Raw genomic sequence first — 25,439 nt, forward strand, 5'->3', positions numbered from 1 at the left:
TTTTTTTTTTTTTACTAGAGGTGGGGTTTCCCTGTGTTAGCCAGGATGGCTTCCATCTCCTGACCTTGTGATCCGCCCACCTCAGCCTCCCAAAGTCCTAGGATTACAGGCATGAACCACTGCGCCCGGCCTTTGAGCCACCGCGCCCCGCCTTTCTGGCTAACTTTTTTGTATTTTAGTAGAGATGGGATTTCACCATGTTGGCCAGGATGGCCTCGATCTCCTGACCTCGTGATCTGCCCACCTTGGCCTCCGAAAGTGCTGGGATTGTAGGCATGAGCCACTGCGGCCAGCCTTTTGCTCATTTTAAAATGAAGTAGTTTGTTTTTTTCTGTTGTTGAGCTGTAGAAATTAAAAAAAAAATGTAATCTAGATATTAATCCCCTATATATATGATTTGCACAAATTTTCTCCCACCTCTTTGTAGATTGTCTTTTTACTGTATTGATTATTGCTTTTGATGCCCAGAACACCTTGGCAATATTTTAAAATCTCAGATTTTTGTTGTTGTTACTGTTGTTGTTGAGACAGAGTCTCAGTCACCTGGGCTGGAGTGCAGTGGCACGATCTTGACTCATTGCAACCCTCACCTCCTGGGTTCAAGCGATTCATGTGCCTCAGCCTCCCATGTAGTTGGAATTACAGGCATGTGCTACCACACCTGGCTAATTTTTGTATTTTTATTTTATTTTATTTTTTTTTGAGGCGGAGTCTCGCTCTGTCGCCCAGGCTGGAGGGCAGTGGCCGGATCTCAGCTCACTGCAAGCTCCGCCTCCCAGGTTTATGCCATTCTCCTGCCTCAGCCTCCCGAGTAGCTGGGACTACAGGCGCCCGCCACCTTGCCCGGCTAATTTTTTGTATTTTTTAGTAGAGACGGGGTTTCACCGTGTTAGCCAGGATGGTCTCGATCTCCTGACCTCGTGATCCGCCCGTCTCGGCCTCCCAAAGTGCTGGGATTACAGGCTTGAGCCACCGCGCCCGGCCTAATTTTTGTATTTTTAGTAGAGATGGGATTTCACCATGTTGGTCAGACTGGTCTCGAACTCCTGTCCTGAAGTGATCTGCCTACCTTGGCCTCCCAACGTACTGGGATTACAGTCGTGAGCCACCGTGCTTGGCCTAAAATCTCAGACTTTATGAAATTACTTTCTGTGACTCAGAGCTTAAACTTCTGTTTTTTGGAATTGTATACAACCTGGTTTGTAACTCTCTGGCTTTTATACATATACAGTTGGCCCTTTGAGAGGAATTGGCTCCAGGTCTCTCCTGCTGATCCCCAAATCCAAGGATGCTGAAATCCCTTATATAAAATGACATAGTGCTGTATATATATATAACACATACACCCTTGCTCTATTTTCTGCCTAGCAATTCAAACTCTAGTGAGGGAAAAATATTTGAAGTTCAGAAAGTGTCAAGATTTGTATTATTCTCTCCTAGATGTTCTTCATATTCATCTAGAGAACCTCTGTTTTTTGAAAGATACCAGAAATCTCTTTTCTAACCACCTACTTTCTTAGGTAGAATGGGATTGAGCACTGAACCCTGTGTATACTCCTGTTACAGCAACTGAAACATTTTCATTTGCCCATTTGTTTACCTGTCTTATTTTGCTTTTCTGGACTGACAGTTCTGTGTAAGCACAGTCTTTGTTAGTAGTTCTTTTATCATTAATCTAACTGTGGTACCCAGTGTGTGGTATGTAATTAAATAATAAATGTTTGTTAAGTGAATGTTTAATTAGTGAGTAAATGAAGGTATTAGTTCATTCTACACTGCTATGAAGAAATACACAAGACTGGATAATTTATAAAGGAAAGAGATTTAATTGACTCACAGTTTCACATTTCTGGGGAGGCCTCAGGATGCTGATAATCATGGCAGAAGGCAAAGGAGAAACAGGCACCTTCTTCACGGGTGGCAATACAGAGTGCGACATGCAAGCAGGAGAAATATCAAATGCTATAAAACCATCAGATCTTGTGAGACTCACTCACTCTCAGGAGAACAGCATGGGGAAACTGCTCCCATGATCCAAGTACCTCCACCTGGTCCTGGGAATGCAGGGATTACAATTCAAGATGAGATTTTGGGTGGGGACACAGCCGAACCATATCAATGAAGAAATGAATTAATGTTAAGTTAGTGTTATTAGATCTCCATAGTTGCACTAGAATAGACTTTAATTCTGGTTGCCTGCACTGGTAATTGTACTTAAATGATTTCTGCGAGAAAATGGCACTCATTTTCAAGCTTCTTTTTGGCAGTCCTTACTCTCTTCCCCCAGCACCCAGCAACTTTGTGGCAGATCTTTGTTTTTGGGTAGAGGTTTTATTATGGCTTATAGTTGTATGTGACCTTAGCCTAGAAGGGTTGTTTCTGATTTGTAAGTCATCTGAAATCTCTGTAAGGATGTTCGGGTAGAAATGCTCATCAGATAGAAATGCTCATATTATTGTAGATATATTTGCCATCATTGTTATTGGGGGTAGACTGCAGAGCCTGGGAAATAATCCTTTGGTTCGTTTTCAGAATTAAGCCAAAACAAAAAATGGTGTATTTTCCTCTCTTCCATTAGGACTGTAGCTCTTGTTATGAATTCTGGTAATAAATTACTCCATTGAAGTCAAATAGTTTATGATGTTCCTTGGCAGGAAAATCTTGAAAATATTTTACTGTTACAGCAAATTTCACACTAAGCTGTATTTAAAAAAGTCATTAGTAAAAGTTCTGGAAAAAGAACAGTCACCATCAAGTGATACGCTACCAAAAGATGGATTGCTACTATTTTAGATGATTTAGCTGTGCCAATTATATGGGATTTTTATGAGTTATGCCATGCATGACTTCCAGTAAAACTTTGATTTTAAATGTAAACATTTATTTAAATGTTTAATTCACTCCTAATATAAATACTAAGTTGTGTGTTCTTGTAAATTTTTTTTAAATGTTAGAAATTGTCTATATATAGGCACATTCTGCATTGAAATAAATGAAATAATTTTCATCCTATCTTTTTGGTGACAGTATTTCTATTTGCTGAGTGATGAAAAAGTAATTAGTTATGAAATGAGGTATAAACTATGATAGATTCTTCTGTAAGTAGAACATTTCAAGTATTATCTTGGTTCTTGCAAGAATATTTAGCACTTATAGATGTTTTCATTGTGTTCAAATGTGGCCAGCTGCAAAGGGAGTAGTGATTCAGATTATTCAGTATAGAAATAGTCCAGAATTTGACCTTTAAATTGTTTTGGAATTTGTGTTCGAATATTGATATCTCTGAAAGAGATATGTGCAGCACTTTCCACAATATACTAAACAATACAGTAATGTCTTTGTCTTGAAATAAACTGCAAATTCCCCAACTGTGTCTTGACAATCTAAAACAAAACTACCTTTATTTCTGTATTGTTGCAATCTTCAATCTGCTTTTAGTCTGGGATATAATAATTTGGTCTTAAAAGGTTTTCAGCTTTTGAAAATATTCAGTTATTTCTTGCCTCTCACTTACCAGACTGGCCTGATGTGATAGCACCTGCTTTTCTTTGTGGACATAATCATTACTCTAAAATTTGAGAGTTAATTAAAAATTACAATCTTGTGTGATGAACAAGGTAGACAGTGGGTGATTTATTCATTTCTAAAACCTCTCTGTGTGTATACGTATGTCTGCCATATACCAGCTTTTTTGTGCATAGTGGATCCAGAGATGATAAATAGATGTAGTCTTTGAGAAGCTTATATTTTGCAGTTTGGTAAGGGGGTGGTGGTGGGGGAGATAGGTAAAAAATTACAATGTATTGTGATAAGTTCTGTGATTGAAGTAAGGAAATGTCATAGAAATGCATAAGAGGGTCATTTAACCCAGAGTTTGAAATGTTGAGAAGTGCTTAGAGAGCTGGTCACAACTGAATTGAGATTTGAAGGATGAGTAGAAATTAGCCAGGTAAAGAGGAAAAGAAGCCTGGAAAAACACTAAGATGACTTGACCAATATAGGAGGTAAGCCTTGGAATAAATAGTGACTGTCATTTGTTGAGCTCTACCATGTGCCAAACTGTGTTAGGAGTTTGAAACCACGTACTTCACTGTAACCTGTGGGGCAGGTGCTATTATTCGTAGTTTGCAAATGAAGAAACTGAGTCATAACTTTGCTCAAATCATCACATGGTTAATTAATGGCATTGCTAGTTTAAAAAACTAGCGTTTCTGGCTTTTTCTGCAGGCTGTTTCCTCCCAGCAAAGGACAGTTTCAAGATGGAGGAGATAAATAGTTACCATGCTGTTGAAAGTTCACATATATAGATTAAGTTCTGTAAAGTGTGCAGAGAGATTTATAGTGACTTGTTTGTTCATTTAGAACTATTTACTGAGAGCCTCTTATGTGCCAAGAACTGTGCTAAGAATCAGGAATAAAATGATAAATGCCAAAGCTGAGGTAGAGGGTGAAAGAAAGCGGGGACACTAAGTGAAGCCATAGTTTGAAAAAGCTGGATTGCAGAGGAAAAAGTAACGATTGAGCAATAAATTTTAGGGGAAGTCAGTAGTCTTTTAGTTTTTTTTTTTTTTTTTTTTTTTTAATATGGGAAGTACTAATACTTTGTTTATATGTTGAAGAGAAAGAGCTGTAGCAGGGTAAAGACTGAAGATGTAAAAGAAAGAGCTGTTAGGTCACATGTTTAATTAAATAGGTGGTAAGATGATTCTTTTTTTTTTTTTGAGACAGAGTCTCGCTTAGTCGCCCAGGCTGGAGTGCAGTGGCGCGATCTCGGCTCACTGCAAGCTCCGCCTCCCGGGTTCACGCCATTCTCCTGCCTCAGCCTCCCGAGTAGCTGGGACTACAGGCGCCCGCCGCCTCGCCCGGCTAATTTTTTGCATTTTTAGTAGAGATGGGGTTTCACCGTGTTAGCCAGGATGGTCTCGATCTCCTGACCTCGTGATCCACCCGCCTCGGCCTCCCAAAGTGCTGGCATTACAGGCGTGAGCCACCACGCCCAGCCAAGATGATTCTTAAATTTGTAATGGACGTATAATTATAGTAGGATTAGCCTGCTCTTGAGTAATGAGACTTGAATAAACAATGAAACCTCTGATTTAAATGATCACTGTAACCTCTTATGTCTGATTTATGCATTCCTCTTTACTGTCCCTCAAGTTATTCTGCCCGTACTGCTGTCTATCATAGCATTCATTATACTGAAGTAGAGTCATTGATATCTCCCTGTTAGACCATATGCTTCTTGTGTGGAAGGGATGAGAAGAGACCATGTCTGCTGCCACCTAATGACTGGTATAATCTCACTTCAGTAAATGCTTATCGAACCAATGAATCAGTGAATGACTTGGAGTTTCTTATTTTTACCATTTTTGAACAATTTTCTTTTTAACTTTGAAGGGTTAAAAGGTATATAGTTACCCTGTGAAAGTTTTGTTGTTTGTTAGAAATTAAGTACTTAACACTTTAAGGTATGTCCCAGAATAGGTAAATAGAGAACTTTAAAAATTTTCGATGTTGACCTTATTGATTATTTTTTAGGAAAATCTGTAATTATTATTTTATACATAGGTTACAGTATGCTTAAAATAATTTTGATATTAAAGTATGGTAAGCAGAAATTAATAAAATAGCCTTTATTAATTTCTTTCAGTTTGTGGTGGTTTGCTCTTTGTGAGATTTTTCTGTAGGCATAGTAAGACAGCAAAATAAAGAATAAAGAATTGTATTTTAGTAAGACATAACCAAATTTTAATGTAAAATATGGTTGTATTCTATTGTTTATTACCTTGGCATCAGTGTTTTAAAATTTATCAGCATTCATAATTGTTAGGGCATTTAAAAATGCCAGTTGCAGTGAATAATGATGATTTAGTCTATTCTTTCCCTTAAGTTTGTTAGATTCTGTTTGATTTTTATAATACAGAATTTTGAAATTTATGCCAAAGTTACATGGTTTGTTTACCTAAAATATCAGAGTACACTTAAAACAAATGGAGAATCTTTTAAGTTTTTCCAGATATTTTGATATAGACCTGTTTTTTTTTTTTTTTTGAGATGGAATCTTACTCTGTTGCCCAGGCTGGAGTGCAGTGTGCGATCTCGGCTCACTGCAACCTCCGCCTTCGGGGTTCAAGTAATTCTCCTGCCTCAGCCTCGCAAGTAGCTGGGACTACAGGCATGTGCCACCGTGCCCAGCTAATTTTTAGTAGAAACAGGGTTTCACTATGTTGGTCAGGCTGGTCTCGAACTCCTGACCTCAGGTGATCTGCCCGCCTTGGCCTCCAAAGTGCTGGGATTACAGGCGTGAGTCACCGTGCCCAGCCTGATATTGACCTTTTCGCTCCTCTTGATAAGCTGTGATTTGAAGGAAAAGTAAATTTCTAATTTTTCTTTATGAATTATACTATTAACAACTACTGATTTATTTTTACATTTGGATTAAATTAAAATTTCAATTTATATTGACAATAAGAGATAATTTTATAGAACCTAATGAGTTTCTTAGGTTTATCCTTTTAGGTATTTAAAATCAATTTAGCATCAGAGATCCATTGTAGTGTATCTAGAAGTGTAGAAAACGGATACCCTCACACTTTTTTGCTGGTTTTTTTTTAAGCTTTGTGTTTAAAAGCCAGTGATACAATTTAAAAAAATTGTATTTCCTGTGAATGTGGTATATAGTTCCCCACAAATATGTTATTTTACCGTTAATGTCATGGGGTTTTCTTGTTTCAGAATCCTGTTCACAAGATTCCTGACTCGCATGAGATAACGCTGAAGCATGGCACTAAAACAGTAAGTTTAAAAATCTAGTTTTTTCCCTCTCAAATTACAGGGCTGTCATGGAAAAGTGAACTGATAAGATACATTTGTATTAAGGCTAATTATACAATCAACTGATGACATAAAAGCTATAGACATTAAGGAAAAACAGATTACTTTTATGTTCAGTCAAAATAGCCATTTCCTTTTAGTTAAAGTAGAAACACTTATTGTCACTGTTATTGTTGGCTTTAAAAACCTCTTATTTTTTTAATATAGGAACATTGTAAGTGGAAGAAAGAAATGAAACTCAAACACAATTTTGCTTTTTATGGTGTGGGAAAATTTCTCACCACCCTTTGCTTTACTTCTGTATCAGTAAAAGGCATGAGTTTGTTCATTTTTCAGATGAATGTTAAGATAAGAAATGAACTTTAAGTAGTTACCATATGGCTCTAAGTATTCATTAATACTTAGTTTACAGTTTGCATGTTTATATTGTTATATATATATATATATATATTTTTTTTTTTTTTTTTTAGACAGAGTCTCGCTCTGTCGCCCGGGCTGGAGTGCAGTGGCCGGATCTCAGCTCACTGCAAGCTCCGCCTCCCGGGTTTACGCCATTCTCCTGCCTCAGCCTCCTGAGTAGCTAGGACTACAGGCGCCCACCACCTCGCCCGGCTAACTTTTTGTATTTTTTAGTAGAGACGGGGTTTCACCGTGTTAGCCAGGATGGTCTCGATCTCCTGACCTCGTGATCCACCCGTCTCGGCCTCCCAAAGTGCTGGGATTACAGGCTTGAGCCACCACGCCCGGCCTATATTGTTATATTTACTGATGTTTGAGTATTCTAAAATATATAAAGATGAATAATATAAAATATTTGAGATGTAAGGTGAAATCATTGTATCTTATTGCAAAACCACTAAAAAGTGGTAGTTAAATGAGTGAAACGTTCATATGAAACGAAAAAAATTATCCTTCCCTTTTCAATGAAACTACTTTTTTCTAATTGCCTAACATGTAAAGAACTAAGAAAATACATCCCATAATAAGAGGGAAACCTCAATTAATAGAGGTAGACCCAGAAATGATATAAACCAGGTCATTCTTACAGTTTTTTCTTTTGAAAATGCTGTTTTCATAAAAATATTTATGTTAAATATAATGGGTTTGTTGTTATTTTAAATGGAATAGAAAAGATGTAAAAATCTCTTAGTTTTAATTTCTAGTGGAAATAGTGATACATATAACTCACATAAACAAAACCTCTTTGGAGTGCTCAATAGATTTTTTTTTTTTTTTGAGACAGAGTCTCGCTCTGTCGCCCAGACTGGAGTGTAGTGGTGCGATCTCAGCTTACTGCAAGCTCTGCCTCTTGGGTTCATGCCTTTCTTCTTCCTTAGCCTCCTGAGTAGCTGGGACTACAGATGCCTGCCACCACACCTGGCTAATTTTTTTGTATTTTAGTAGAGACGGGGTTTCACTGTGTTAGCCAGCATGGTCTTGATCTCCTGACCTCATGATCCACCTGCCTCGGCCTCCCAAAGTGCCGAGATTACGGGCGTGAGCCAACGCGCCTGGCCTGGAGTCCTCAATAAGTTTTTTAAGAGTGTAAAGAGTCTTGAAACGAAACTATGTGGGAATTGCTGCTGTAAGAAATAATTTCCATCTGATTCTTAATATATTTTTTCTTAAATCGTGTTTTTTATATTTTTATTCTGAAATTATGATGGAATTCTACTTTTTGTGTTTTTAAGTAAATAAGGAAAACATTGTAGACTGAGTAATTAAAAGGAAGCTTTTCTGTCATCTAGTCTGGAGAATTTTACAACTGAGAGATGGGTCATGAATTTCACAAGTTTGATTTAAATATTCCTTTTTTTTGGAAATCAAGTTTTATCTTGTAGAGAAACATAACTTAAAAAATACTGCAGTATGTTTTACACATTGAAAATCAATTAGAGTGTCTAATTATACTCTTGGGTTAACTTTTTTTTTTTGGGCAATCCTGCCTTTGTCCTACATGCAAGTAAATTTATTTTTAAATAAATGTTGAATTAGAAGGTGACTTTTCTATCTGATCTTTTTTCTTTTAAGCGAGTTATTTTAAAAATGTCCATAAGGCCAATGTTATTTTTTTCCTATATACTTTACATTTTAGTCCTGCCTGTCCCCACCTTACAGGATTATTTAAAAGCGAATACCTGACTTCATATGATTTCATCTGTAAATATTTCAGTATGAATCTCTAAGAGATAATATTGGGCTGTCTCTGCCTCCCTCTTTCTGAATGTGCACACATACACTCTTTCCTACATAATACCATCTTTATTATATCTTTTTTTCAATAATTATTTAATCTAATATCTCATTAGTGTTCAAATTTCCCCAGTTTTCCCGTACATCTTTTTAGAGTCAGTTTGTTCAAATTGGTCTCTTAATGATGTCTGATGTACTCTCAGGAGAGTTATCATTATGTTTATTTTTTATATCTCTAAATTTATAACCATTTTTGTGCTCTTTTTCTCCTTGCCACTGAAGAAACATGTATATTCATTTAGTGAATATAGTTACTGTGGCATAATAGTCAACTGAACCCTTCCCAGTGAATATGATGATAAAGTCTAAAGCTTTTTGAAGGAAGGAGAGGATAATACACATTAATTCTTTTAATTTAAATGTTAAAACTGAAAATTTGTCCTCATTCTCAAGTTGGAACAAGACACTTTTTTTTTTTTTTGAGACAAAGTCTCTCTCTGTCACTCAGGCTGGAGTGCAGTGGTGCCATCTTGGCTCACTGCAGCCTCCACCTCCCAGGGGCAAGCGATTCTCCTGCCTCAGCCTCCCAAGTACCTGGGATTACTGGTGCCTGCCACAACAGCAGGTAATTTTTGTATTTTTAGTAGAGATGGGGTTTCGCCATGTTGGCCAGGCTGGTCTTGAACTCCTGACCTCAGGTAATCCGCCTACCTCGGCCTCCCAAAGTGCTGGGATTACAGGCGTGAGCCACTGTGCCCAGCCTCTGAGCTTTGTTTTCTATCTTTCTAATTACCTTCTTCATATCCTTTTGGTAAATGATGAATCATGTATACAGTCAGCAGCAGAGATCCTGATACTTCAGTGAATGGCTGCATTGAAAGCCTCATTTTGTAACTTTGCTTTAGAATTTGTCATCTTTCTTCTTAGCTAGGAGAACAGTCAAGTTTGCAGTTTATTCTGTTCTTCCTCGATAAAAAGGAATTTATCTCATGTTTGTCAGACTGCAGGTTTGTTTTACATAAGGTTTTACAATTTTTAGTTCTCCTTTCTTTTAAACAAATATTTAGTAGAGTTTGTATTTTGTGCCAGGTCCAGTGCTGGGCACAGACAAGGTCTCTGTCCATATGATGCTTATACTCTTGAGGGCAGGACAGGTACAGAATACAGGAACCACAGATGAAGTTGTAATTTCATATTGTGTTGTAGTGAGATGAACACTGGTGGGGTTAGCCTTATTAGGAGAATAAGTAACTTTTAAATTGCAACCGGAGGGAAGAAAGATAGCATAATGCACATAGAGGCAAGTGAATTTGTAGGTGGTGGTAGCAGAAGCCACTTCCTAGGTTTTTAAAACTACTATTCATTTATTTTTGATTTTGATTGTTTTTTGTTTTAAGACATTATTGTTCGGGCATAAAAAATGACTTTGTTTTCACTTGTATATTTTCTTTAACATCTTTGGAGTTCATGTCTAATTTTAACCATAGTAAGTTTACCTTATATTATGAAATCAGTGTTTGCAAGTGCTAATTGAACATAAGTTATTTTGTCAGTATCTGACTTATTTAATTATAATTATATTAATTACATTTCAAGTCTATTTATTAGGAGAACTGATTTACAGAAGCTTTCTTTATATAAAACTTTGGCCAGGCGCCGTGGCTCACACCTCTTATCCCAGCACTTTGCGAGGCTGAGGTGGGCAGATCACCTGAGGTGTCAGGAGTTTGAGACCAGCCTGGTTAACAAGTGAAACCCCATCTCTACTAAAAAATACAGAAATTAGCTGGGTGTGGTGGCGCGTGCCTGTCATCCCAGCTACTTAGGAGGCTGAGGCAGGAGAATTGCTTGATCCCAGGAGACAGAAGCTGCAGTGAGCCGAGATTGCACCACTGCACTCCAGCCTGGATGACAGAGTGAGATTCTGTCTCAAAACAAAACAAAACAAAAAACATTACTGCGTCCAATGTATGGTAATCACATTAAATATTCCTAATGCAGTTCTTTTCTTCTGAGAGGGCAGTAGGTCTAGGGACTTTCTGCTTTGAGAGAAAGCTACATATATCTCAGGAACAATGAGTTACACATTGGATATTGACGCGTAATTAGACCTAAGAAAGTTCACAGGGAAAGCAATTTTCTTTTTTTTGAGACAGGGTTTTGCCCTTGTTGCCCAGTTGGAGTGCAGTGCCGCGATCTCAGCTCATTACAACCTCTGCCTCCTGAGTTCAAGCAGTTCTCCTACCTCAGCCTCTCTAGTAGCTGATATTACAGGCATGCGCCACCATGCCTAGCTAATTTTGTATTTTTAGTAGAGGTGGGGTTTCTCCATGTTGGTCAGGCTGATCTCGAACTCCCAACCTCAGGTGGTCTGCCTGCCTCAACATCCCGAAGTGCTGGGATTACAGGGGTGAGCTACGGTGCCTGACCTGCAAATTTTATTTTTTTTTTTGAGACAGAGTCTTGCTCTGTCACCCATGGTGGAATGCAGTGGCACGATCTTGGCTTACTGCAACCTCTACCTCCCGAGTTCAAGTGATTTTTTTTGCATCAAGTTCTGGAATAGTAGCTGGAACTACAGGTACGTGCCTCCACACCCGGTTAATTTTTGTATTTTTAGTAAAGATGGGGTTTCTGTATGTTGGCCAGGCTAGTCTTAAACTCCTGACCTCAAGTGATCTCCCTGCCTTGGCCTCCCAAGGTGCTGGGATTACAGGCATGAGCCACCAAAAAAGCAAATAGTTTATGGAACCAATATAAGTACTATTATAATGTGATTAGTCACTTAAACATTCAGCTTTAAAAATAATTGTTTAAGGTGAATATACCGAGCCATTTGACCATAAGGAACAGGTAATTCTGCTTTGTTCTACTTTGTTAAATAGATTCCTTAAAGCTCCCTTGGTGTTACTCATTTTGGTAATTTAAGATTCATATGGTCTTCATCTGGTTATGGTTAAACTATCTTAAAAGTTTCCCTTAGATTGTATATTGAAAATGCTGAATTATTGTAATTATTTGTAAGATTTCTACTTGTACACTAAGGCAACTTAGTTTATCTTATGGAATTGCAGTGATAGCTATTCTGAGTACATGGTTGATGATTTGGGACAAAATTGTCAAATAAAGTGTTTTTCTTTATTGCAAAAGAATTAATACAGTAACAAAGTCTAATAATATAGAAGGCACCATCCATTCCCACTTTTCAGAAGTAACAATAGTTGGTGGTTTGTGCTTTCAAGGCCTGTAACATAGGGGGTGGGATTAAAGAACAGAAATGGGGCTTATAAATGACCATATGTCATTTTGCTCCAGTAATTTTATTTTATTTTTTTAAAACCAGGTGTCTGCTTTGGGTCTGGATCCCTCAGGTGCCCGTTTGGTGACAGGAGGATATGACTATGATGTTAAGTTTTGGGATTTTGCTGGAATGGATGCTTCTTTTAAGGCATTTCGATCCCTTCAGCCCTGTGAGTGGTATGTATTCGCTTACTTAATATCTTCATATTTACTTAATATCTTCACATTGGAAGACAGTGCTTTTGGCTTTGGAATCCCATCTACAATGACTTGTATCAAAATATACTGCCTTCATAATTTAAATGAAGTAAAATGAGCCTCACATTTCTTTTGTTTCATAAACCAATGTTTGAGGTTGGGTGCGGTGGCTCACGCTTGTAATTCCAGAACTTTAGAAAGCTGAGGCAGGCGGATCACCTGAAGCCTGGATTTCAAGACCAGAACGGACGTCATGGCAAAACCCTGTCTCTACTAAAATTACAAAAATTAGCTGGGCATGGTGGTGCATGCCTGTAATGCAGCTACTTGGGAGGCTGAGGCAGGAGAATTGCTTTAGCCTGTGAGGTGGAAGTTGCAGTGAGCTGAGATTGCGCCACTGCACTCCAGCCCAGCAACAGAGAGAGACTCCGTCTCAAAAAAACTACAAAAGATTGGGCGTGGTATCTCACGCCTGTAATCCCAGCACTTTGGGAGGCCAAGGTGGGCGGATCACCTGAGGTCAGGAGTTTTGAGACCAGCCTGTCCAACATGGTGAAACCCCATGTCTACTAAAAATATGAAAACTAGCCAGACATGGTGGCTTATGCCTGTAATCCCAGCTACTTGGGAGGCTGAGGCAGGAGAATCACTTGAACCCAGGAGGTGGAGGCTGCAGTGACCCAAGATTGCGCCACTGCACTCCATCCTGGGTGACAGAGCAAGACTCCATCTCAAAACAAAAAAATTTAAAAAACGAAAAAATACTTTGTTTTAAAACATTCCAATTAATCCTGAGAAATGAGAAGTTAACATAAGCCATTATCCAGGTGCCAATCCATTTTGTACTGTTTAGGTATGGCAGCTAGCATTTTGTTAGAAAGGGCCTTCCATGTTGCTACAATGAGTCAGTCTTTCCTTTTTTTTTTTTTCTTTTTTTGAGACGGGGTCTGGCACTCTTGCCCAGGCTGGAGTGCAGTGGTGAGATCTTGGCTCACTGCAACCTCTGCCTCCTGGGCTCAAGACATCCTCCTACCTCAGCCTCCCAAATAGCTGGAACTGTTGGTGTGCACCACCATGACTGGCTAAGTTTTGTATTTTTTTGGTAGAGATGGGGTTTCACCGTGTAGTCCAGGGTGGTCTCAAGCTCCTGATCTCAAGTAATCCACCTGCCTCGTCTTCCCACAGTGCTGGGATTACAGACATGAGCCATTGTGCCTGGCCTGGCCCATAAGCCACTCTCTTTTCTGTTTTTGACTGTATCTGATCTTTTGGCATATTGCTTTCTTATGGTATCATTTAACTCAGCGGTCCCCAACCTTTTTTGCACCAGTGCCTGGTTTTGCGGAAGACAATTTTTCCATGGACTGGGGGTAGCGTGGAGGTCGGGGTGGTGGCGTGGTTTCTGGATAAAACTGGTCTACCTCAGATCATCAGGCATTAGATTCTAATAAGGATTGTGCAACCTAGAAATCCCTCGCATGCGCAGTTCACAGTAGGGTTCACACTCCTGTGAGAATCGAATGCCGTTGTTTATCTGACAAGAGCTGGAGCTCAGGTGGTAATGCTCGCTCACCACCCCCAACACCTGCCGTGCACCTGGTTCCTAATAGGCCACGGACTGATACCAGTCCATGGTCTGGGCTTTGGGGACTCCTGATTTAACTTGTTTCTTTCTTTCTTTTTTTTTTTTCCCCTGAGACGGAGTCTGGCTCTGTTGCCCAGGCTGGAGTGCAGTGGCCGGATCTCAGCTCACTGCAAGCTCCGCCTCCCGGGTTTACGCCATTCTCCTGCCTCAGCCTCCCAAGTAGCTGGGACTACAGGCGCCCACCACCTCGCCCGGCTAGTTTTTTGTATTTTTTAGTGGAGGTGGGGTTTCACCGTGTTAGCCAGGATGGTCTCGATCTCCTGACCTCGTGATCCACCCGTCTCGGCCTCCCAAAGTGCTGGGATTACAGGCTTGAGCCACCGCGCCCGGCCGATTTAACTTGTTTCTTTATCTCCTCTCCAGTATTTCCTATGGAATATCAAAGGCTTTATCATAATTATATTGTATCACTTCAGATGGCATGTATTGTCTAGTTGTTTCACTGTTAGTGACTAGAAATTAAGGTAGATCCCTGGATTAAGGTAGTGACATCTGATTCCTTCATTGTAAAGTTAATATTTTATACTTGAGATAGACAAGAACTTTGTGGAGAGATGGATTGGTACTATGTAACTATCCAGATACTCATCATTCTTTCACTTAATGAGCTTAGTGTCCATTGATGACTTCTTCCTGAATCAGTTATGTCATTGAGGGCTACAAATTGGTGATTTTCTTATTCTGTTATTTCATCTGCATTTATTTCCTGGCATCTTCTTAAAGAAAAACTTTTCCTCATTTTCTGGTGTTATTTGGTTACCCTGAAATACAGTTACTCCTGAAGAGGCAGGATAAAAGCTTAGTTATTTTTCTTTAATGGCCCATTTTTAGCTTAAGGGCTGGTGGTGATAAATGAGTTGTTTCTGTTGTTGGTGATGATTTCTGTTTCTTTTTTGAGTATCAGTATTTATGATTTTTAAATTTTCATGTTTCAGTCAATTGCAGTCATTATTCTTTTTGATGTTTAAATTGTCCTAGATTTGTCTAGTAGGAGTCCTTGATTGCTGTATAATTTTGACATGACCTTATTAGTCTTTAAAACTTACTTGGTTTCTGGCACAATATGATGTAGGCTTCCTGTTACATTCATTTCCAAGTCCTGGAATCAGTATTTCCCCAAGTAGCCCTCCTTTCTTTTTGTGGGAATTATATTTAGAGACCAAATCTGGTTGCTAGGCATGCTCATTGATGTTGGGATGTCATTGCTTGTGACCTTTTGATGCAAACAGGTAGAAAATACAGATGCATGTGTATTCATGCATATATGTGTCTATGTTTAAATTACAAGGTCACATTGATATTTCTGTTTCAATTTCAAAATATTAGTAAACTTTTAAATTTCAGAATGCTTTAAAATTTATAGATAAGCTACAAAGATAGTACAGAGTTTATGCATACACTTCATACAGTTTTATGATTAACATTTTATCTTACCATGGTCCATTTGTCACAATTAAGAAACTAACATTAGTTACTATTAATTAATCTCCAAACTTTATTTGGATTTCACTCTTTTTTTCACTAATGATTCCAAGATACCACATTACCTTTGGTCCTTATATTTGTTCAGTCCCTGACAGTTTCTCAGTCTTTCATTGTTTTTCATGACCGTGACAGTTTTGAGGGGTATTGATCAGGTATTTTGTAGAATGTCTCTCAGTTTGCTTTTGTCTGATGCTTTTCTCATGGTTAGATTGAGATTATGAGTCTTTGGGAAGAATATCATAGAGGTGAAGTGACTTTCTTGTTACATCATATCGGGGTACTTCTATTATGTTTTTTTAGCTTCTTCATGGTAAAGTTACTTTTTCCTTTCCTTTCCATATACTGTTCTTTGGCTGCAAGCCACTGAGTACTGCTCCAATTAGAGGCAGTGGAAAAATTCAGCTCCACTTCCTGGAGTGAGTGGTATTTAAAGAAACTTTTTGGTATTCTTGTGTATTTATTTTGTTGCTCAGCTTGTTTAAACTGTGGTGATTGGGAGCTCTTTTAGGTTGGTCTTGTGTTCCTTTGACATGCGTCCTTTCTTTTGTTTTTGGAAATACTTCCCTTAAGTTTTGATACTACAAGATGCTCCAGGCCGGGCGCGGTGGCTCACGCCTGTAATCCCAGCACTTTGGGAGGCCGAGGTGGGCGGATCACCTGAGGTCAGGAGTTCAAGACCAGCCTGGCCAACATGGTGAAACCCCGTCTCTACTAAAAATACAAAATTTAGCCGGGCATGTTGGTGGGCACCTGTAATCCCAGCCACTTGGGAGGCTGAGACAGGAGAATCACTTGAACCTGGAAGGTGGAGGTTGCAGTGAGCTGATATTGCGCCATTGCACTCTAGCCTGGGCAACAAGAGTGAAATTGTCTCAAAAAAAAAAAAAAAAAAAAAAAATGCTGCAGGCTATAGATGCTTGTATTTTCCCTGCCCCAGTTCTAGAATCAGTTCTTTTCCCCAGGAGAAGTATATTAGCAAGTAAGATCTAGGTTCATTCTTTATTATTATTATTATTATTTTTACTATACTTTTAAGTTCTGGGATACATGTACAGAATGTGCAGGTTTGTTACATAGGTATACACGTGCCATGGTGGTTTGCTCTACCCCTTAACCCATCATCTACATAGGTGTTTCTCCTAATGCTATCCCTCCCCCAGCCCCCCACCCCCCGAAAGGCCCTGGTGTGTGATGTTCCCCTCCCTGTGTCCATGTGTTCCCATTGTTCAACTCCCATTTATGAGTGGGAACATGTGTTTGGTTTTCTGTTCTTGCGAAAGTTTGCTGAGAATGATGGTTTCCAGCTGCATCCATGTCCCTGCAAAGGACATGAACTCATCTTTTTTTATGGCTGCATAGTATTCCATGGTTTATATGTGCCACATTTTCTTTATCCAGTCTATCATTGATGGGCATTTGGGTTGGTTCCAAGTCTTTGCTATTGTGAACAGTACTGCAATAAACATATGTGTGCTTGTGTCTTTATAGTAGAATGATTTGTAATCCTTTGGGTATATACCCAGTAATGGGATTGCTGAGTCAAATGGTATTTCTGACTCTAGAAGATCTAGGTTCTTAATATGCTCATTGCTCCTGGGATGTCACTGCTCTTAGGCTGACTCAGCTGACACAGCTAGGAAATACATACATATATATTATACTAACCTGTGTATATAGTATGTTTCTAACTGTTTTTGCATCTCTCTACATCCATGTTAACCTGAACATGAGTTCATACTGATGTTTCTAATTCTAATCCAGTACTATATTGATTTATTCTAACCTTCCTGCTTTTCTGTATCATGACTTTCCAATGGTGAGACACCTAGCTTCCACTATCCATTTACTTACTTATTCGGCCTCAGTATACATGTAAAGCAATTTAAGAATTGTTAATTGTACCTGTGTTCCAATTTAAATTCAGCATTACAGAATTTTTCTTTTTTTTTTTTTTGAGACAGAGTCTCGGTCTGTCACCCAGGCTGGAGTGCAGTGGTGTGATCTCAGCTCACTGTAAGCTCCACCTCCCTGGTTCGCGCCATTCTCCTGCCTCAGCCTCCTGCGTAGCTGGGACTACAGGCGTCTGCCACCGCGCCCGGCTAATTTTTTTTGTATTTTTAACAGAGACGGGTTTTCACCATGTTAGCCAGGATGGTCTCGATCTCTTGACCTTGTGATCCGCCTGCCTTGGCCTCCCAAAGTGACGGAATTACAGGCGTGAGCTACTGCACCTGGCCCAGCGTTTTTCTTAATGTCTTTTATTTTGATATTCAAATTAAAAGATAGAACTCATTTATAAGAAAACACTTATTGTTCAAGGGGTTGGCAAAGTTTTTTTTTTTTATAAAGGGCCAGATAGCATTTTAGGCTTTACAGGGCACAAATGGTCTTTGTTAAATTTATCTGTATGTGTATATATGTGTGTGTGTGTGTGTGTGGCTGTGTCTGTGTGTTAGTGTGAGTGTATACATGTTCTTTTTCTTTTTGTTTTTTTTTGAGACAGAGTTTCGCTCTTGTTGCCCAGGCTGGAGTGCAATGGCGTGATCTTGGCTCACCGCAACCTCCACCTCCCAGATTCAAGCAATTCTCCTGCCTCAGCCTCTTGAGTAGCTGGGATTACAGACATGCACCACCACGCCTGGCTAATTTTGTATTTTTAGTAGAGTCGGAATTTCTCCATGTTGGTCAGGCTGGTCTTGAGCTCCCGACCTCAGGTGATCTGCCCGTCTTGGCCTCCCAAAGTGCTGGGATTACAGATGTGAGCCATTGCCCCTGGCCTACTTTTTTCAAGAAAAGACAGTAAAGTCTGATTTGATGCCTTTGATCTTTGGTTAAGAAAGAAAATAAAATCATTTTCTAGCTGTAATTTCTGTTTGATTGAGTATTCCAAGGGTCATCACTTGATGATTCCAGTCGTTTTAGAGTGCTGTCCAATATAACTTTCAGTGGTAATGGAGATATTATATATCTGTATCATCCAATATGGTAGTCACTTGTCACATGGGGTTACTGAATACTTGAAACGTGTTAACTAATTCTAAGGAACTGAAATTTCTTAAAATTGAATTTTAATTAAAGTGTAAATATCTACACGTGGCTAGGTAGTTGCTGTATTGGATAGTGCATATCTTGAGCCTGCCTTTAAGTGGCCAAATCCAGCACACACAAACTACTATGGTAGGTAACAAGGTCTAGACATAAAAATATGTGGCTTAAGTTCAAAAACAGGAATGCTACTACCAAAAACTCACTAAAGTTTAAAATAGATTTTTAAATGAAGAAAAAAAGGAGGCTGGGTGCGGTGGCTCACAGCTGCAATCCCCACACTTTGGGAGGCCGAGGTGGGTGGGTCACTAGGTGAAGAGATCAAGACCATCCTGGCCAACATGATGAAACCCCGTCTCTACTAAAAATACAGAAATTAGCTGGGTGTGGTGGCACGCGCCTGTTGTCCCAGCTACTTAGGAGGCTGAGGCAGGAGAATTGCTTGAACCCGCAAGGCAGAGGTTGCAGTGAGCTGAGATGGCGCCACTGCACTCCAGCCTGGCAACAGAGTGAGACACTATCTCAACAACAACAACAACAAAAAAAAAAAAAAAAAAAAAAAAGAAAAAAGAAAAAAAGTGAAACATAAGTATTTGTATATTTATTTTCCCCTTCAATTTTATTCTCCTTATTTTGTTGGATCGTTGTTCTAGTTTCTGATTGTAACACCCAATGTGTATGTTAATGATCGCTGCTTGTGTTTTGCCAATTGCAAATTTGGTGAATGTACAGTAAATTCTCATTCAGTCGATAACTGAATATGGGAGAGTCAGACTCTCGTATGCCATTAGCAGCCTTTCTTTATTTTGACACTGATTTTTATTTTTATTTATTTATTTTTTTGAGATGAAGTCTCTCTCATGTTGCCCAAGCTGGAGTGCAATGGCACAATCTTGACTCACTGCAACCTCCACCTTCCAGGTTAAAGCGATTCTCCTGTCTCAGCCTCCTGAGGAACTGGGATTACAGGCACATGCCACCATGCCCGACTAATTTTTTGTATTTTTAGTAGAGACGGGGTTTCACCATGTTGGCCAGGCTCTTCTTGAACTCCTGACCTCAGGTGATCTGCCTGCCTCGGCCTCCCAAAGTGCTGGGATTACAGGCGTGAGCCACCGTGCCCTGGCCCGACATTGATCTGTTAACCTTTTCAATTATATTTTTTACCCAAGTGAGAATCCACACATGCCTATAACTCAGCTAAATTCCCCCACATCTTTTGGTCACTGATCTGTATTATTCCTATATTACCCACAAAGATTACTTTCTCTGGTCCCATTTACTGAAAATTTGTACTGTATTTTCTCTAAACTAGTCTGCTAATCAGTTCCCTTTCACTTTCTCTGTTGCCTCAGATTTTCAGTAGTAGATTCATAATTATATGAGTAGGTTCAAAAATCAGAATCTTTGAGATCACAGACCCCTTGGATATACCTTCTATGCAAAAAAAGATATAGATAGAATAAAAGTTTTCATACAATATTAAGAGTTTTTGGATCACTTAGGTAGCCCAAGTTAAGAATTTCTTATCTTCCACTCATTTAAAAAATAGCTAGGTACTCTGTGTTCTCATGCTTCCATCTCTCTTAGGCAGATACTTAGATTTGTAATTGCTAGGTCATATGGTAAATTTATGATTAACATATTAATAAACCTACAGACTCTTTTCCAAAATGGCTGTACCATTTTACATTCCCACTAGCAATATATAAAGGTTCCAGTTTTTCTACATTCTTGTCAACATTTGTTACTTTCTTTTTGATGATAGTTGTTTCTGTGCATGTGAAGTGATTAGTATTTACTGTTAAATTGTTTTTTTTTGAGATGGAGTTTCACTCTTGTTTCCCAGGCTGGAGTCCTGTGGTGCAATCTTGGCTCACTGCAACCTCCACCTTCCTGTTTCAAGCAATTCTCCTGCCTCAACCTCCCGAGTAGGTGGGCTTGCAGGCACCTGCCACCACGTCCAGTTAATTTTTGTATTTTTAGTAGAGATGGGGTTTCACCATGTTGGTCAGGCTGCTCTTGAACTCCTGACCTCGTGATCCGCCTGCCTTGGCCTCCCAAGGTACTGGGATTACAGGTGTGAGCCACTGCGCCCAGCTAAATTCGAATTTATTTTTTATTTTTCAGTTTTAGATATTTATGTAGCTTGGTAAGCACAAGGAGTCTACTTATATACTCATACTTAAGTAACGTTATAATAAAAATAATTTATATTATCACAAAGTGATCTCTAAACATATTTTCCCATAAAAGGAAGGTGTTTATTACTTGAATTTGCGAAACACTGAGCTAAGGCCTCAAGAAAAGATTAAATTTTAAGACAATCTTTAAAATATATTAAATGAAGAAAGCATACTATAGGATAGTATATAGTTTAATAAAAACTTGGAAAAAATAGCATATAGTACTTGCTTATATACACATAAAATATTTTTGGAGGTACACAAGAGGCTGAGGCAGGAGAATTTTTTTTTTTCTTTTCTTTTTTTTTTTTTTTTGAGACAGAGTCTCGCTCTGTCACCCAGGCTGGAGTGCAGTGGCCAGATCTCAGCTCACTGCAAGCTCCGCCTCCCAGGTTTACACCATTCTCCTGCCTCAGCCTCCCGAGTAGCTGGGACTACAGGCGCCCACCACCTCGCCTGGCTAGTTTTTTGGATTTTTTAGTAGAGACGGGGTTTCACCGGGTTAGCCAGGATGGTCTCGATCTCCTGACCTCGTGATCCACCCGTCTCGGCCTCCCAAAGTGCTGGGATTACAGGCTTGAGCCACCGCGCCTGGCCGAGGCAGGAGAATTGCTTGAACCCAGGAGACAGAGGTCGCAGTGAGCCGAGATTGCGCCACTGCACTCCAGCCTGGGTGACAGAGGGAGACTTTGTCTCAAAAAAAAAAGATACCCTCAGTTGGCCGGGTGTAGGCCCACACCTGTAATCCCAGCACTTTGGGAGGCCAAGGCGGGTGGATCACTTGAGATCAGGAGTTGGAGACCAGCCTGGTCAACATGATGAAACCCCGTCTCTACTAAAAATCCAAAATTTAGCCAGATGTGATGGCGCATGCCTGTAATCCCAGTTACTCGGGAGACTGAGGCAGGAGAATCACTTGAACCCAGGAGGCGGAGGTTGCAGTGAGCCGAGATTGCACTACTGCGCTCCAGCCTGTGTGACAGAGTGAGACTCTCTCAAAAAAGACAGAAAAAAAAAAAGATGGCTTCAGTTGTAAATGTAGTGGGTTAATGCGATCACAAGTCATTCTTGTGGATGTCAGGATAGTCCTGGTGGTGGTGGGCTTTTTTTTTGTGGTTTATTAAGTGGAGAAGATGTTGTTGGCTTGTTGTGGAGTTGTTATCCATGTGCATCAACAGAAAGCTTTAATATGATGTGAAGAGGTATGTGGGAAAGCACAGTTTATTATTTGATATGCATTATTTACCTGAATATATTTTTCCTTCTCTTTGACATTTTCATGGTAAAATTATGTAAACTATCTATAATAGCCTTTTACTTAATTTCCTGGTTTTTGCTTCCCTCTATAACTGTCATCAAGTTACATAATTTAAAAATTTTATCTTATTAAGATTCAGTGATCTTCTCTTGGGTCATGTCTCAGCTCAAATGTCAGCTCCTCAGAGAGACCTTTCCTCACCATCCTGTCAAAAGTAGCTCCACTGCCACCCACTCTACGCATTACCCTGATTTATTTCTTTTATAGCGCTTTACAACGATCCGAAATGATGTGTTTTTCACATTTGTTTACTTCTATTCCAGCACCTAAGACAGTGTTTGGGATATACTTGGAACTTATTATTCATTAAATAAGTCCTACAATAATAGTGTTTCATATTTTTTTCGGTAATTTTCTGTTGAGAAACAGAGCAGAAGACTATTTTCAGCAAGATGTACCCACCTTTTTGAAAAGAAAGGAAGCATAAGGATTTCTTTTTCTGGAATATCTGAAATCTTTGGCTTAAACCCTATCAGTTCAGGGCAAGTAAGGAACAGTTTTTGAAATCACTGGCTCTGCACTGTAGGTGACACCTTGAGTTACAGGCTTAAGGCTGATCTGTTTAGCTTTTTTAAAAAACAAAAATATGTATTCTTAAGATGATTGATTAGTGAGTTTTATTGCATCTTATGATTCCCATTCATTTTATATTAAAAGTGATTCCCAGTGAGCAGATTTTCATCTATTCAAATGGTACTTGTAGTTCTTGCTCTGTATGAACAGTTACTTGATTAAAGAGTTTCAGAGTTCAAATAAATAAAAAAAGAAAAGACAGATACCTACTGTTTTGCATTTCTGTGTCAATCCTAGATTCTGAAATTTAAAAATTTCTGTTACTGGAAATCAGAATGCACGAGTCAGTGCTCTAGTCATTAGGTGTTATACACTGTCTTCTCTGCTAATTTAACTGAGTTTGTGCCATAACTATCAGTTTTAGTGGGATGAGGGGAAGATTACTCTCTTAGATTTTCACTGAAGTATTTTTCCTCCTTTCTTTTTTATAGCATATTAGTTTATGTAAAATTTAATTCTACAACTAAGTATAACTATAGACTTAATGTGCATAGTGGATATGAGCATGGATTCTGACTCATAAAAGTCTGAATTTGAATTATGTCTTGGCTTGTTCGTTTGCTGTATGACTTTAGGCATGTCATTTTAATCACTTTGACCCTTGTTTTCCTTGCCTGTAAAATAGAATTAATAATACAAGTTTTTTGGTGTTCTGATTGATGATTAAATGAAATAGTGTATACATCATAAAGTATATGGCACAGTGCCTGGCATGTAGTAAAGCATTCGGTAGATCATAACTCACCTAGTATTTATTTGATATGAAGGAATTTCAGTGCACAGATTCTTAATTTGATATCTCTCATCTCTTTCAAGTATTACTTCCCATTTCTGAGTTTTTCTTAGTATTGTAACATTGCATTTTACCTCTGAAAAATCAGACTACTATTTCAGACTGTCACCTGTCCTATTTCTTTTGTTTTCTTTTCTTTTGTTTTCTTTTCTTTTGTTTTCTTTTCTTTTCTTTTCTTTTCTTTTGTTTTCTTTTCTTTTCTTTTCTTTTCTTTTCCTCTCTCTCTCTCTCTCTCTCTCTCTCTCTCTCTCTCTCTCTCGTCTAGCTCTGTCACCCAGGCTGGAGTGAAGTAGCACGATCGTGGTTCATTGTAACCTCTGCCTCCCAGGTTCAAGTGATTTCTTCTACCTCAGCCTCCTGAGGAGCTAGGATTAAGGCACACCACCACTCCTGGCTAATTTTTGTATTTTTAGTAGAGACAGGGTTTCACCATGTTGGCCAGACTGGTATTGCGCTCCTGACCTCAAGTGATCCATCTGCCTTGGCCTCCCAAAGTGCTGAGATTACAGGCGTGAGCCACCGTGCTGGCCGTGATTTGTTTTTTGGGAGTATAGGCTATTTAGCTTTGGCTCTCTGTTATCTATTCTCCATTTCCCTTTTTCTCTCTCTGGTTTGGTTCTCTGTATCTTTTTTTTTTTTTTTGCTACAATTTGTGAAAACTTAAGCCAATTCACTTTACTAATTTTCTACTCTTTTAATGAACTTTTTAAAAGTGACATTTATTCAGGTATAATTTACATTTCGTAAACTTTATTCTTTTTGTTTGTACAGTTCTATGAATTTTGAGAAATGCATACAGTCATAGTCATACACTATGATTATCCTCCAAAGTTCCCTCTAGCCTCTTTGCAGTCAGTCCCTCCTTCTGACCCCCAGGTAACCACTGATCTGATTTTGCCTCTGTCAGTAGTTTTGTTCCCTTTTATAGCTGTGTAGTACTCTTTTGTATGACTATGTTGCATACAGTTTGTTTATCTCTTTACCAGTTGATAGACATTTGACTTACTTCCAATTTTTAGGTATAAGGAATAAAGCTTCTATAAATACTCCTGTATAGGTCATTTTTGTAGATAGGTGTTTTTATTTCCCTGGGTGAATACCTAAGTGTGATTTGCTTTGTCATATGGTATGTGAGTGTTAACTTTATAGGAAACTGCCCGACTTTTTAAAAATGCCCTATCATTTTGCTTTCTTAGAGGCAGTGTGTATTGTAGTTACTTCATATCCTTATCTACACTTGGTACTGTCAGTATATTAGATTTTAGCCACTCAATTGGGTATGTAGTGATATGTTATTGGGTTTTAATTTGAATTTCCCTGATGATTAGTGATATTGAGCTTATATGTCTTCTTTGATGAAACAACTGTTCAAAAATTTTTGCCCATTTTAAAAACTGGGTTGCTTTTCTTGGATTGGTTGATAAAGTTCTTTATAAGATGTGTATGTCACAAATATTCTAGTCTGTGGCTTAGATAGAAAGAGTTCCATAAATATTTGTTAAATAGAAATTAGTTTTAAAAAGAAATCTACTTTTGTAATATGTAATTTATGTATTTGTATTTTTTAGTTACTAGGGAAAGTTTGAGAGGTTATGTCCTAGAAATGGAAGTGTATTATGTGGGGGTATTGGTGAACTTTCATTTTATATTTTTATATGACGTACCAAAACAGCATGAATTACTTTTACAATTTAAAAAGATATTTTACACTTAAGAAAACAAAGGACATCAAAAACAAAATAGTAAGACAAATTATAAACAAAAAATTGTAACACAGATTGAAAGCACTGGGCTACTATCCATAATACAGTTTCTGTAAATAAAGCAAGGGGTATTTGAAAACTAATACTAGCCAAAGGAAATGAATTA

At 38.6% G+C, this 25,439-nt stretch overlaps 1 protein-coding gene across 5 annotated transcripts in view; it reads left to right on the forward strand.

The window, feature by feature from the left end:
• The window catches only part of WDR70 (WD repeat domain 70), a 381,158-nt gene that overhangs the window by 49,775 nt on the left and 305,944 nt on the right, over positions 1 to 25,439 (forward strand). For all 5 annotated transcript variants that reach the window (XM_003899590.5, XM_017959497.3, XM_021939307.2 and 2 more), the window contains 2 exons: positions 6,736 to 6,795; positions 12,371 to 12,504. In XM_003899590.5, coding sequence (XP_003899639.2) covers positions 6,736 to 6,795; positions 12,371 to 12,504 — 194 coding nt within the window. The remainder of the gene's footprint in view (positions 1 to 6,735; positions 6,796 to 12,370; positions 12,505 to 25,439) is intronic.

The sequence above is a fragment of the Papio anubis genome, chromosome 5 (genome assembly GCF_008728515.1).
Source record: "Papio anubis isolate 15944 chromosome 5, Panubis1.0, whole genome shotgun sequence".
Classification (NCBI taxonomy): Eukaryota; Metazoa; Chordata; class Mammalia; order Primates; family Cercopithecidae; genus Papio; species Papio anubis.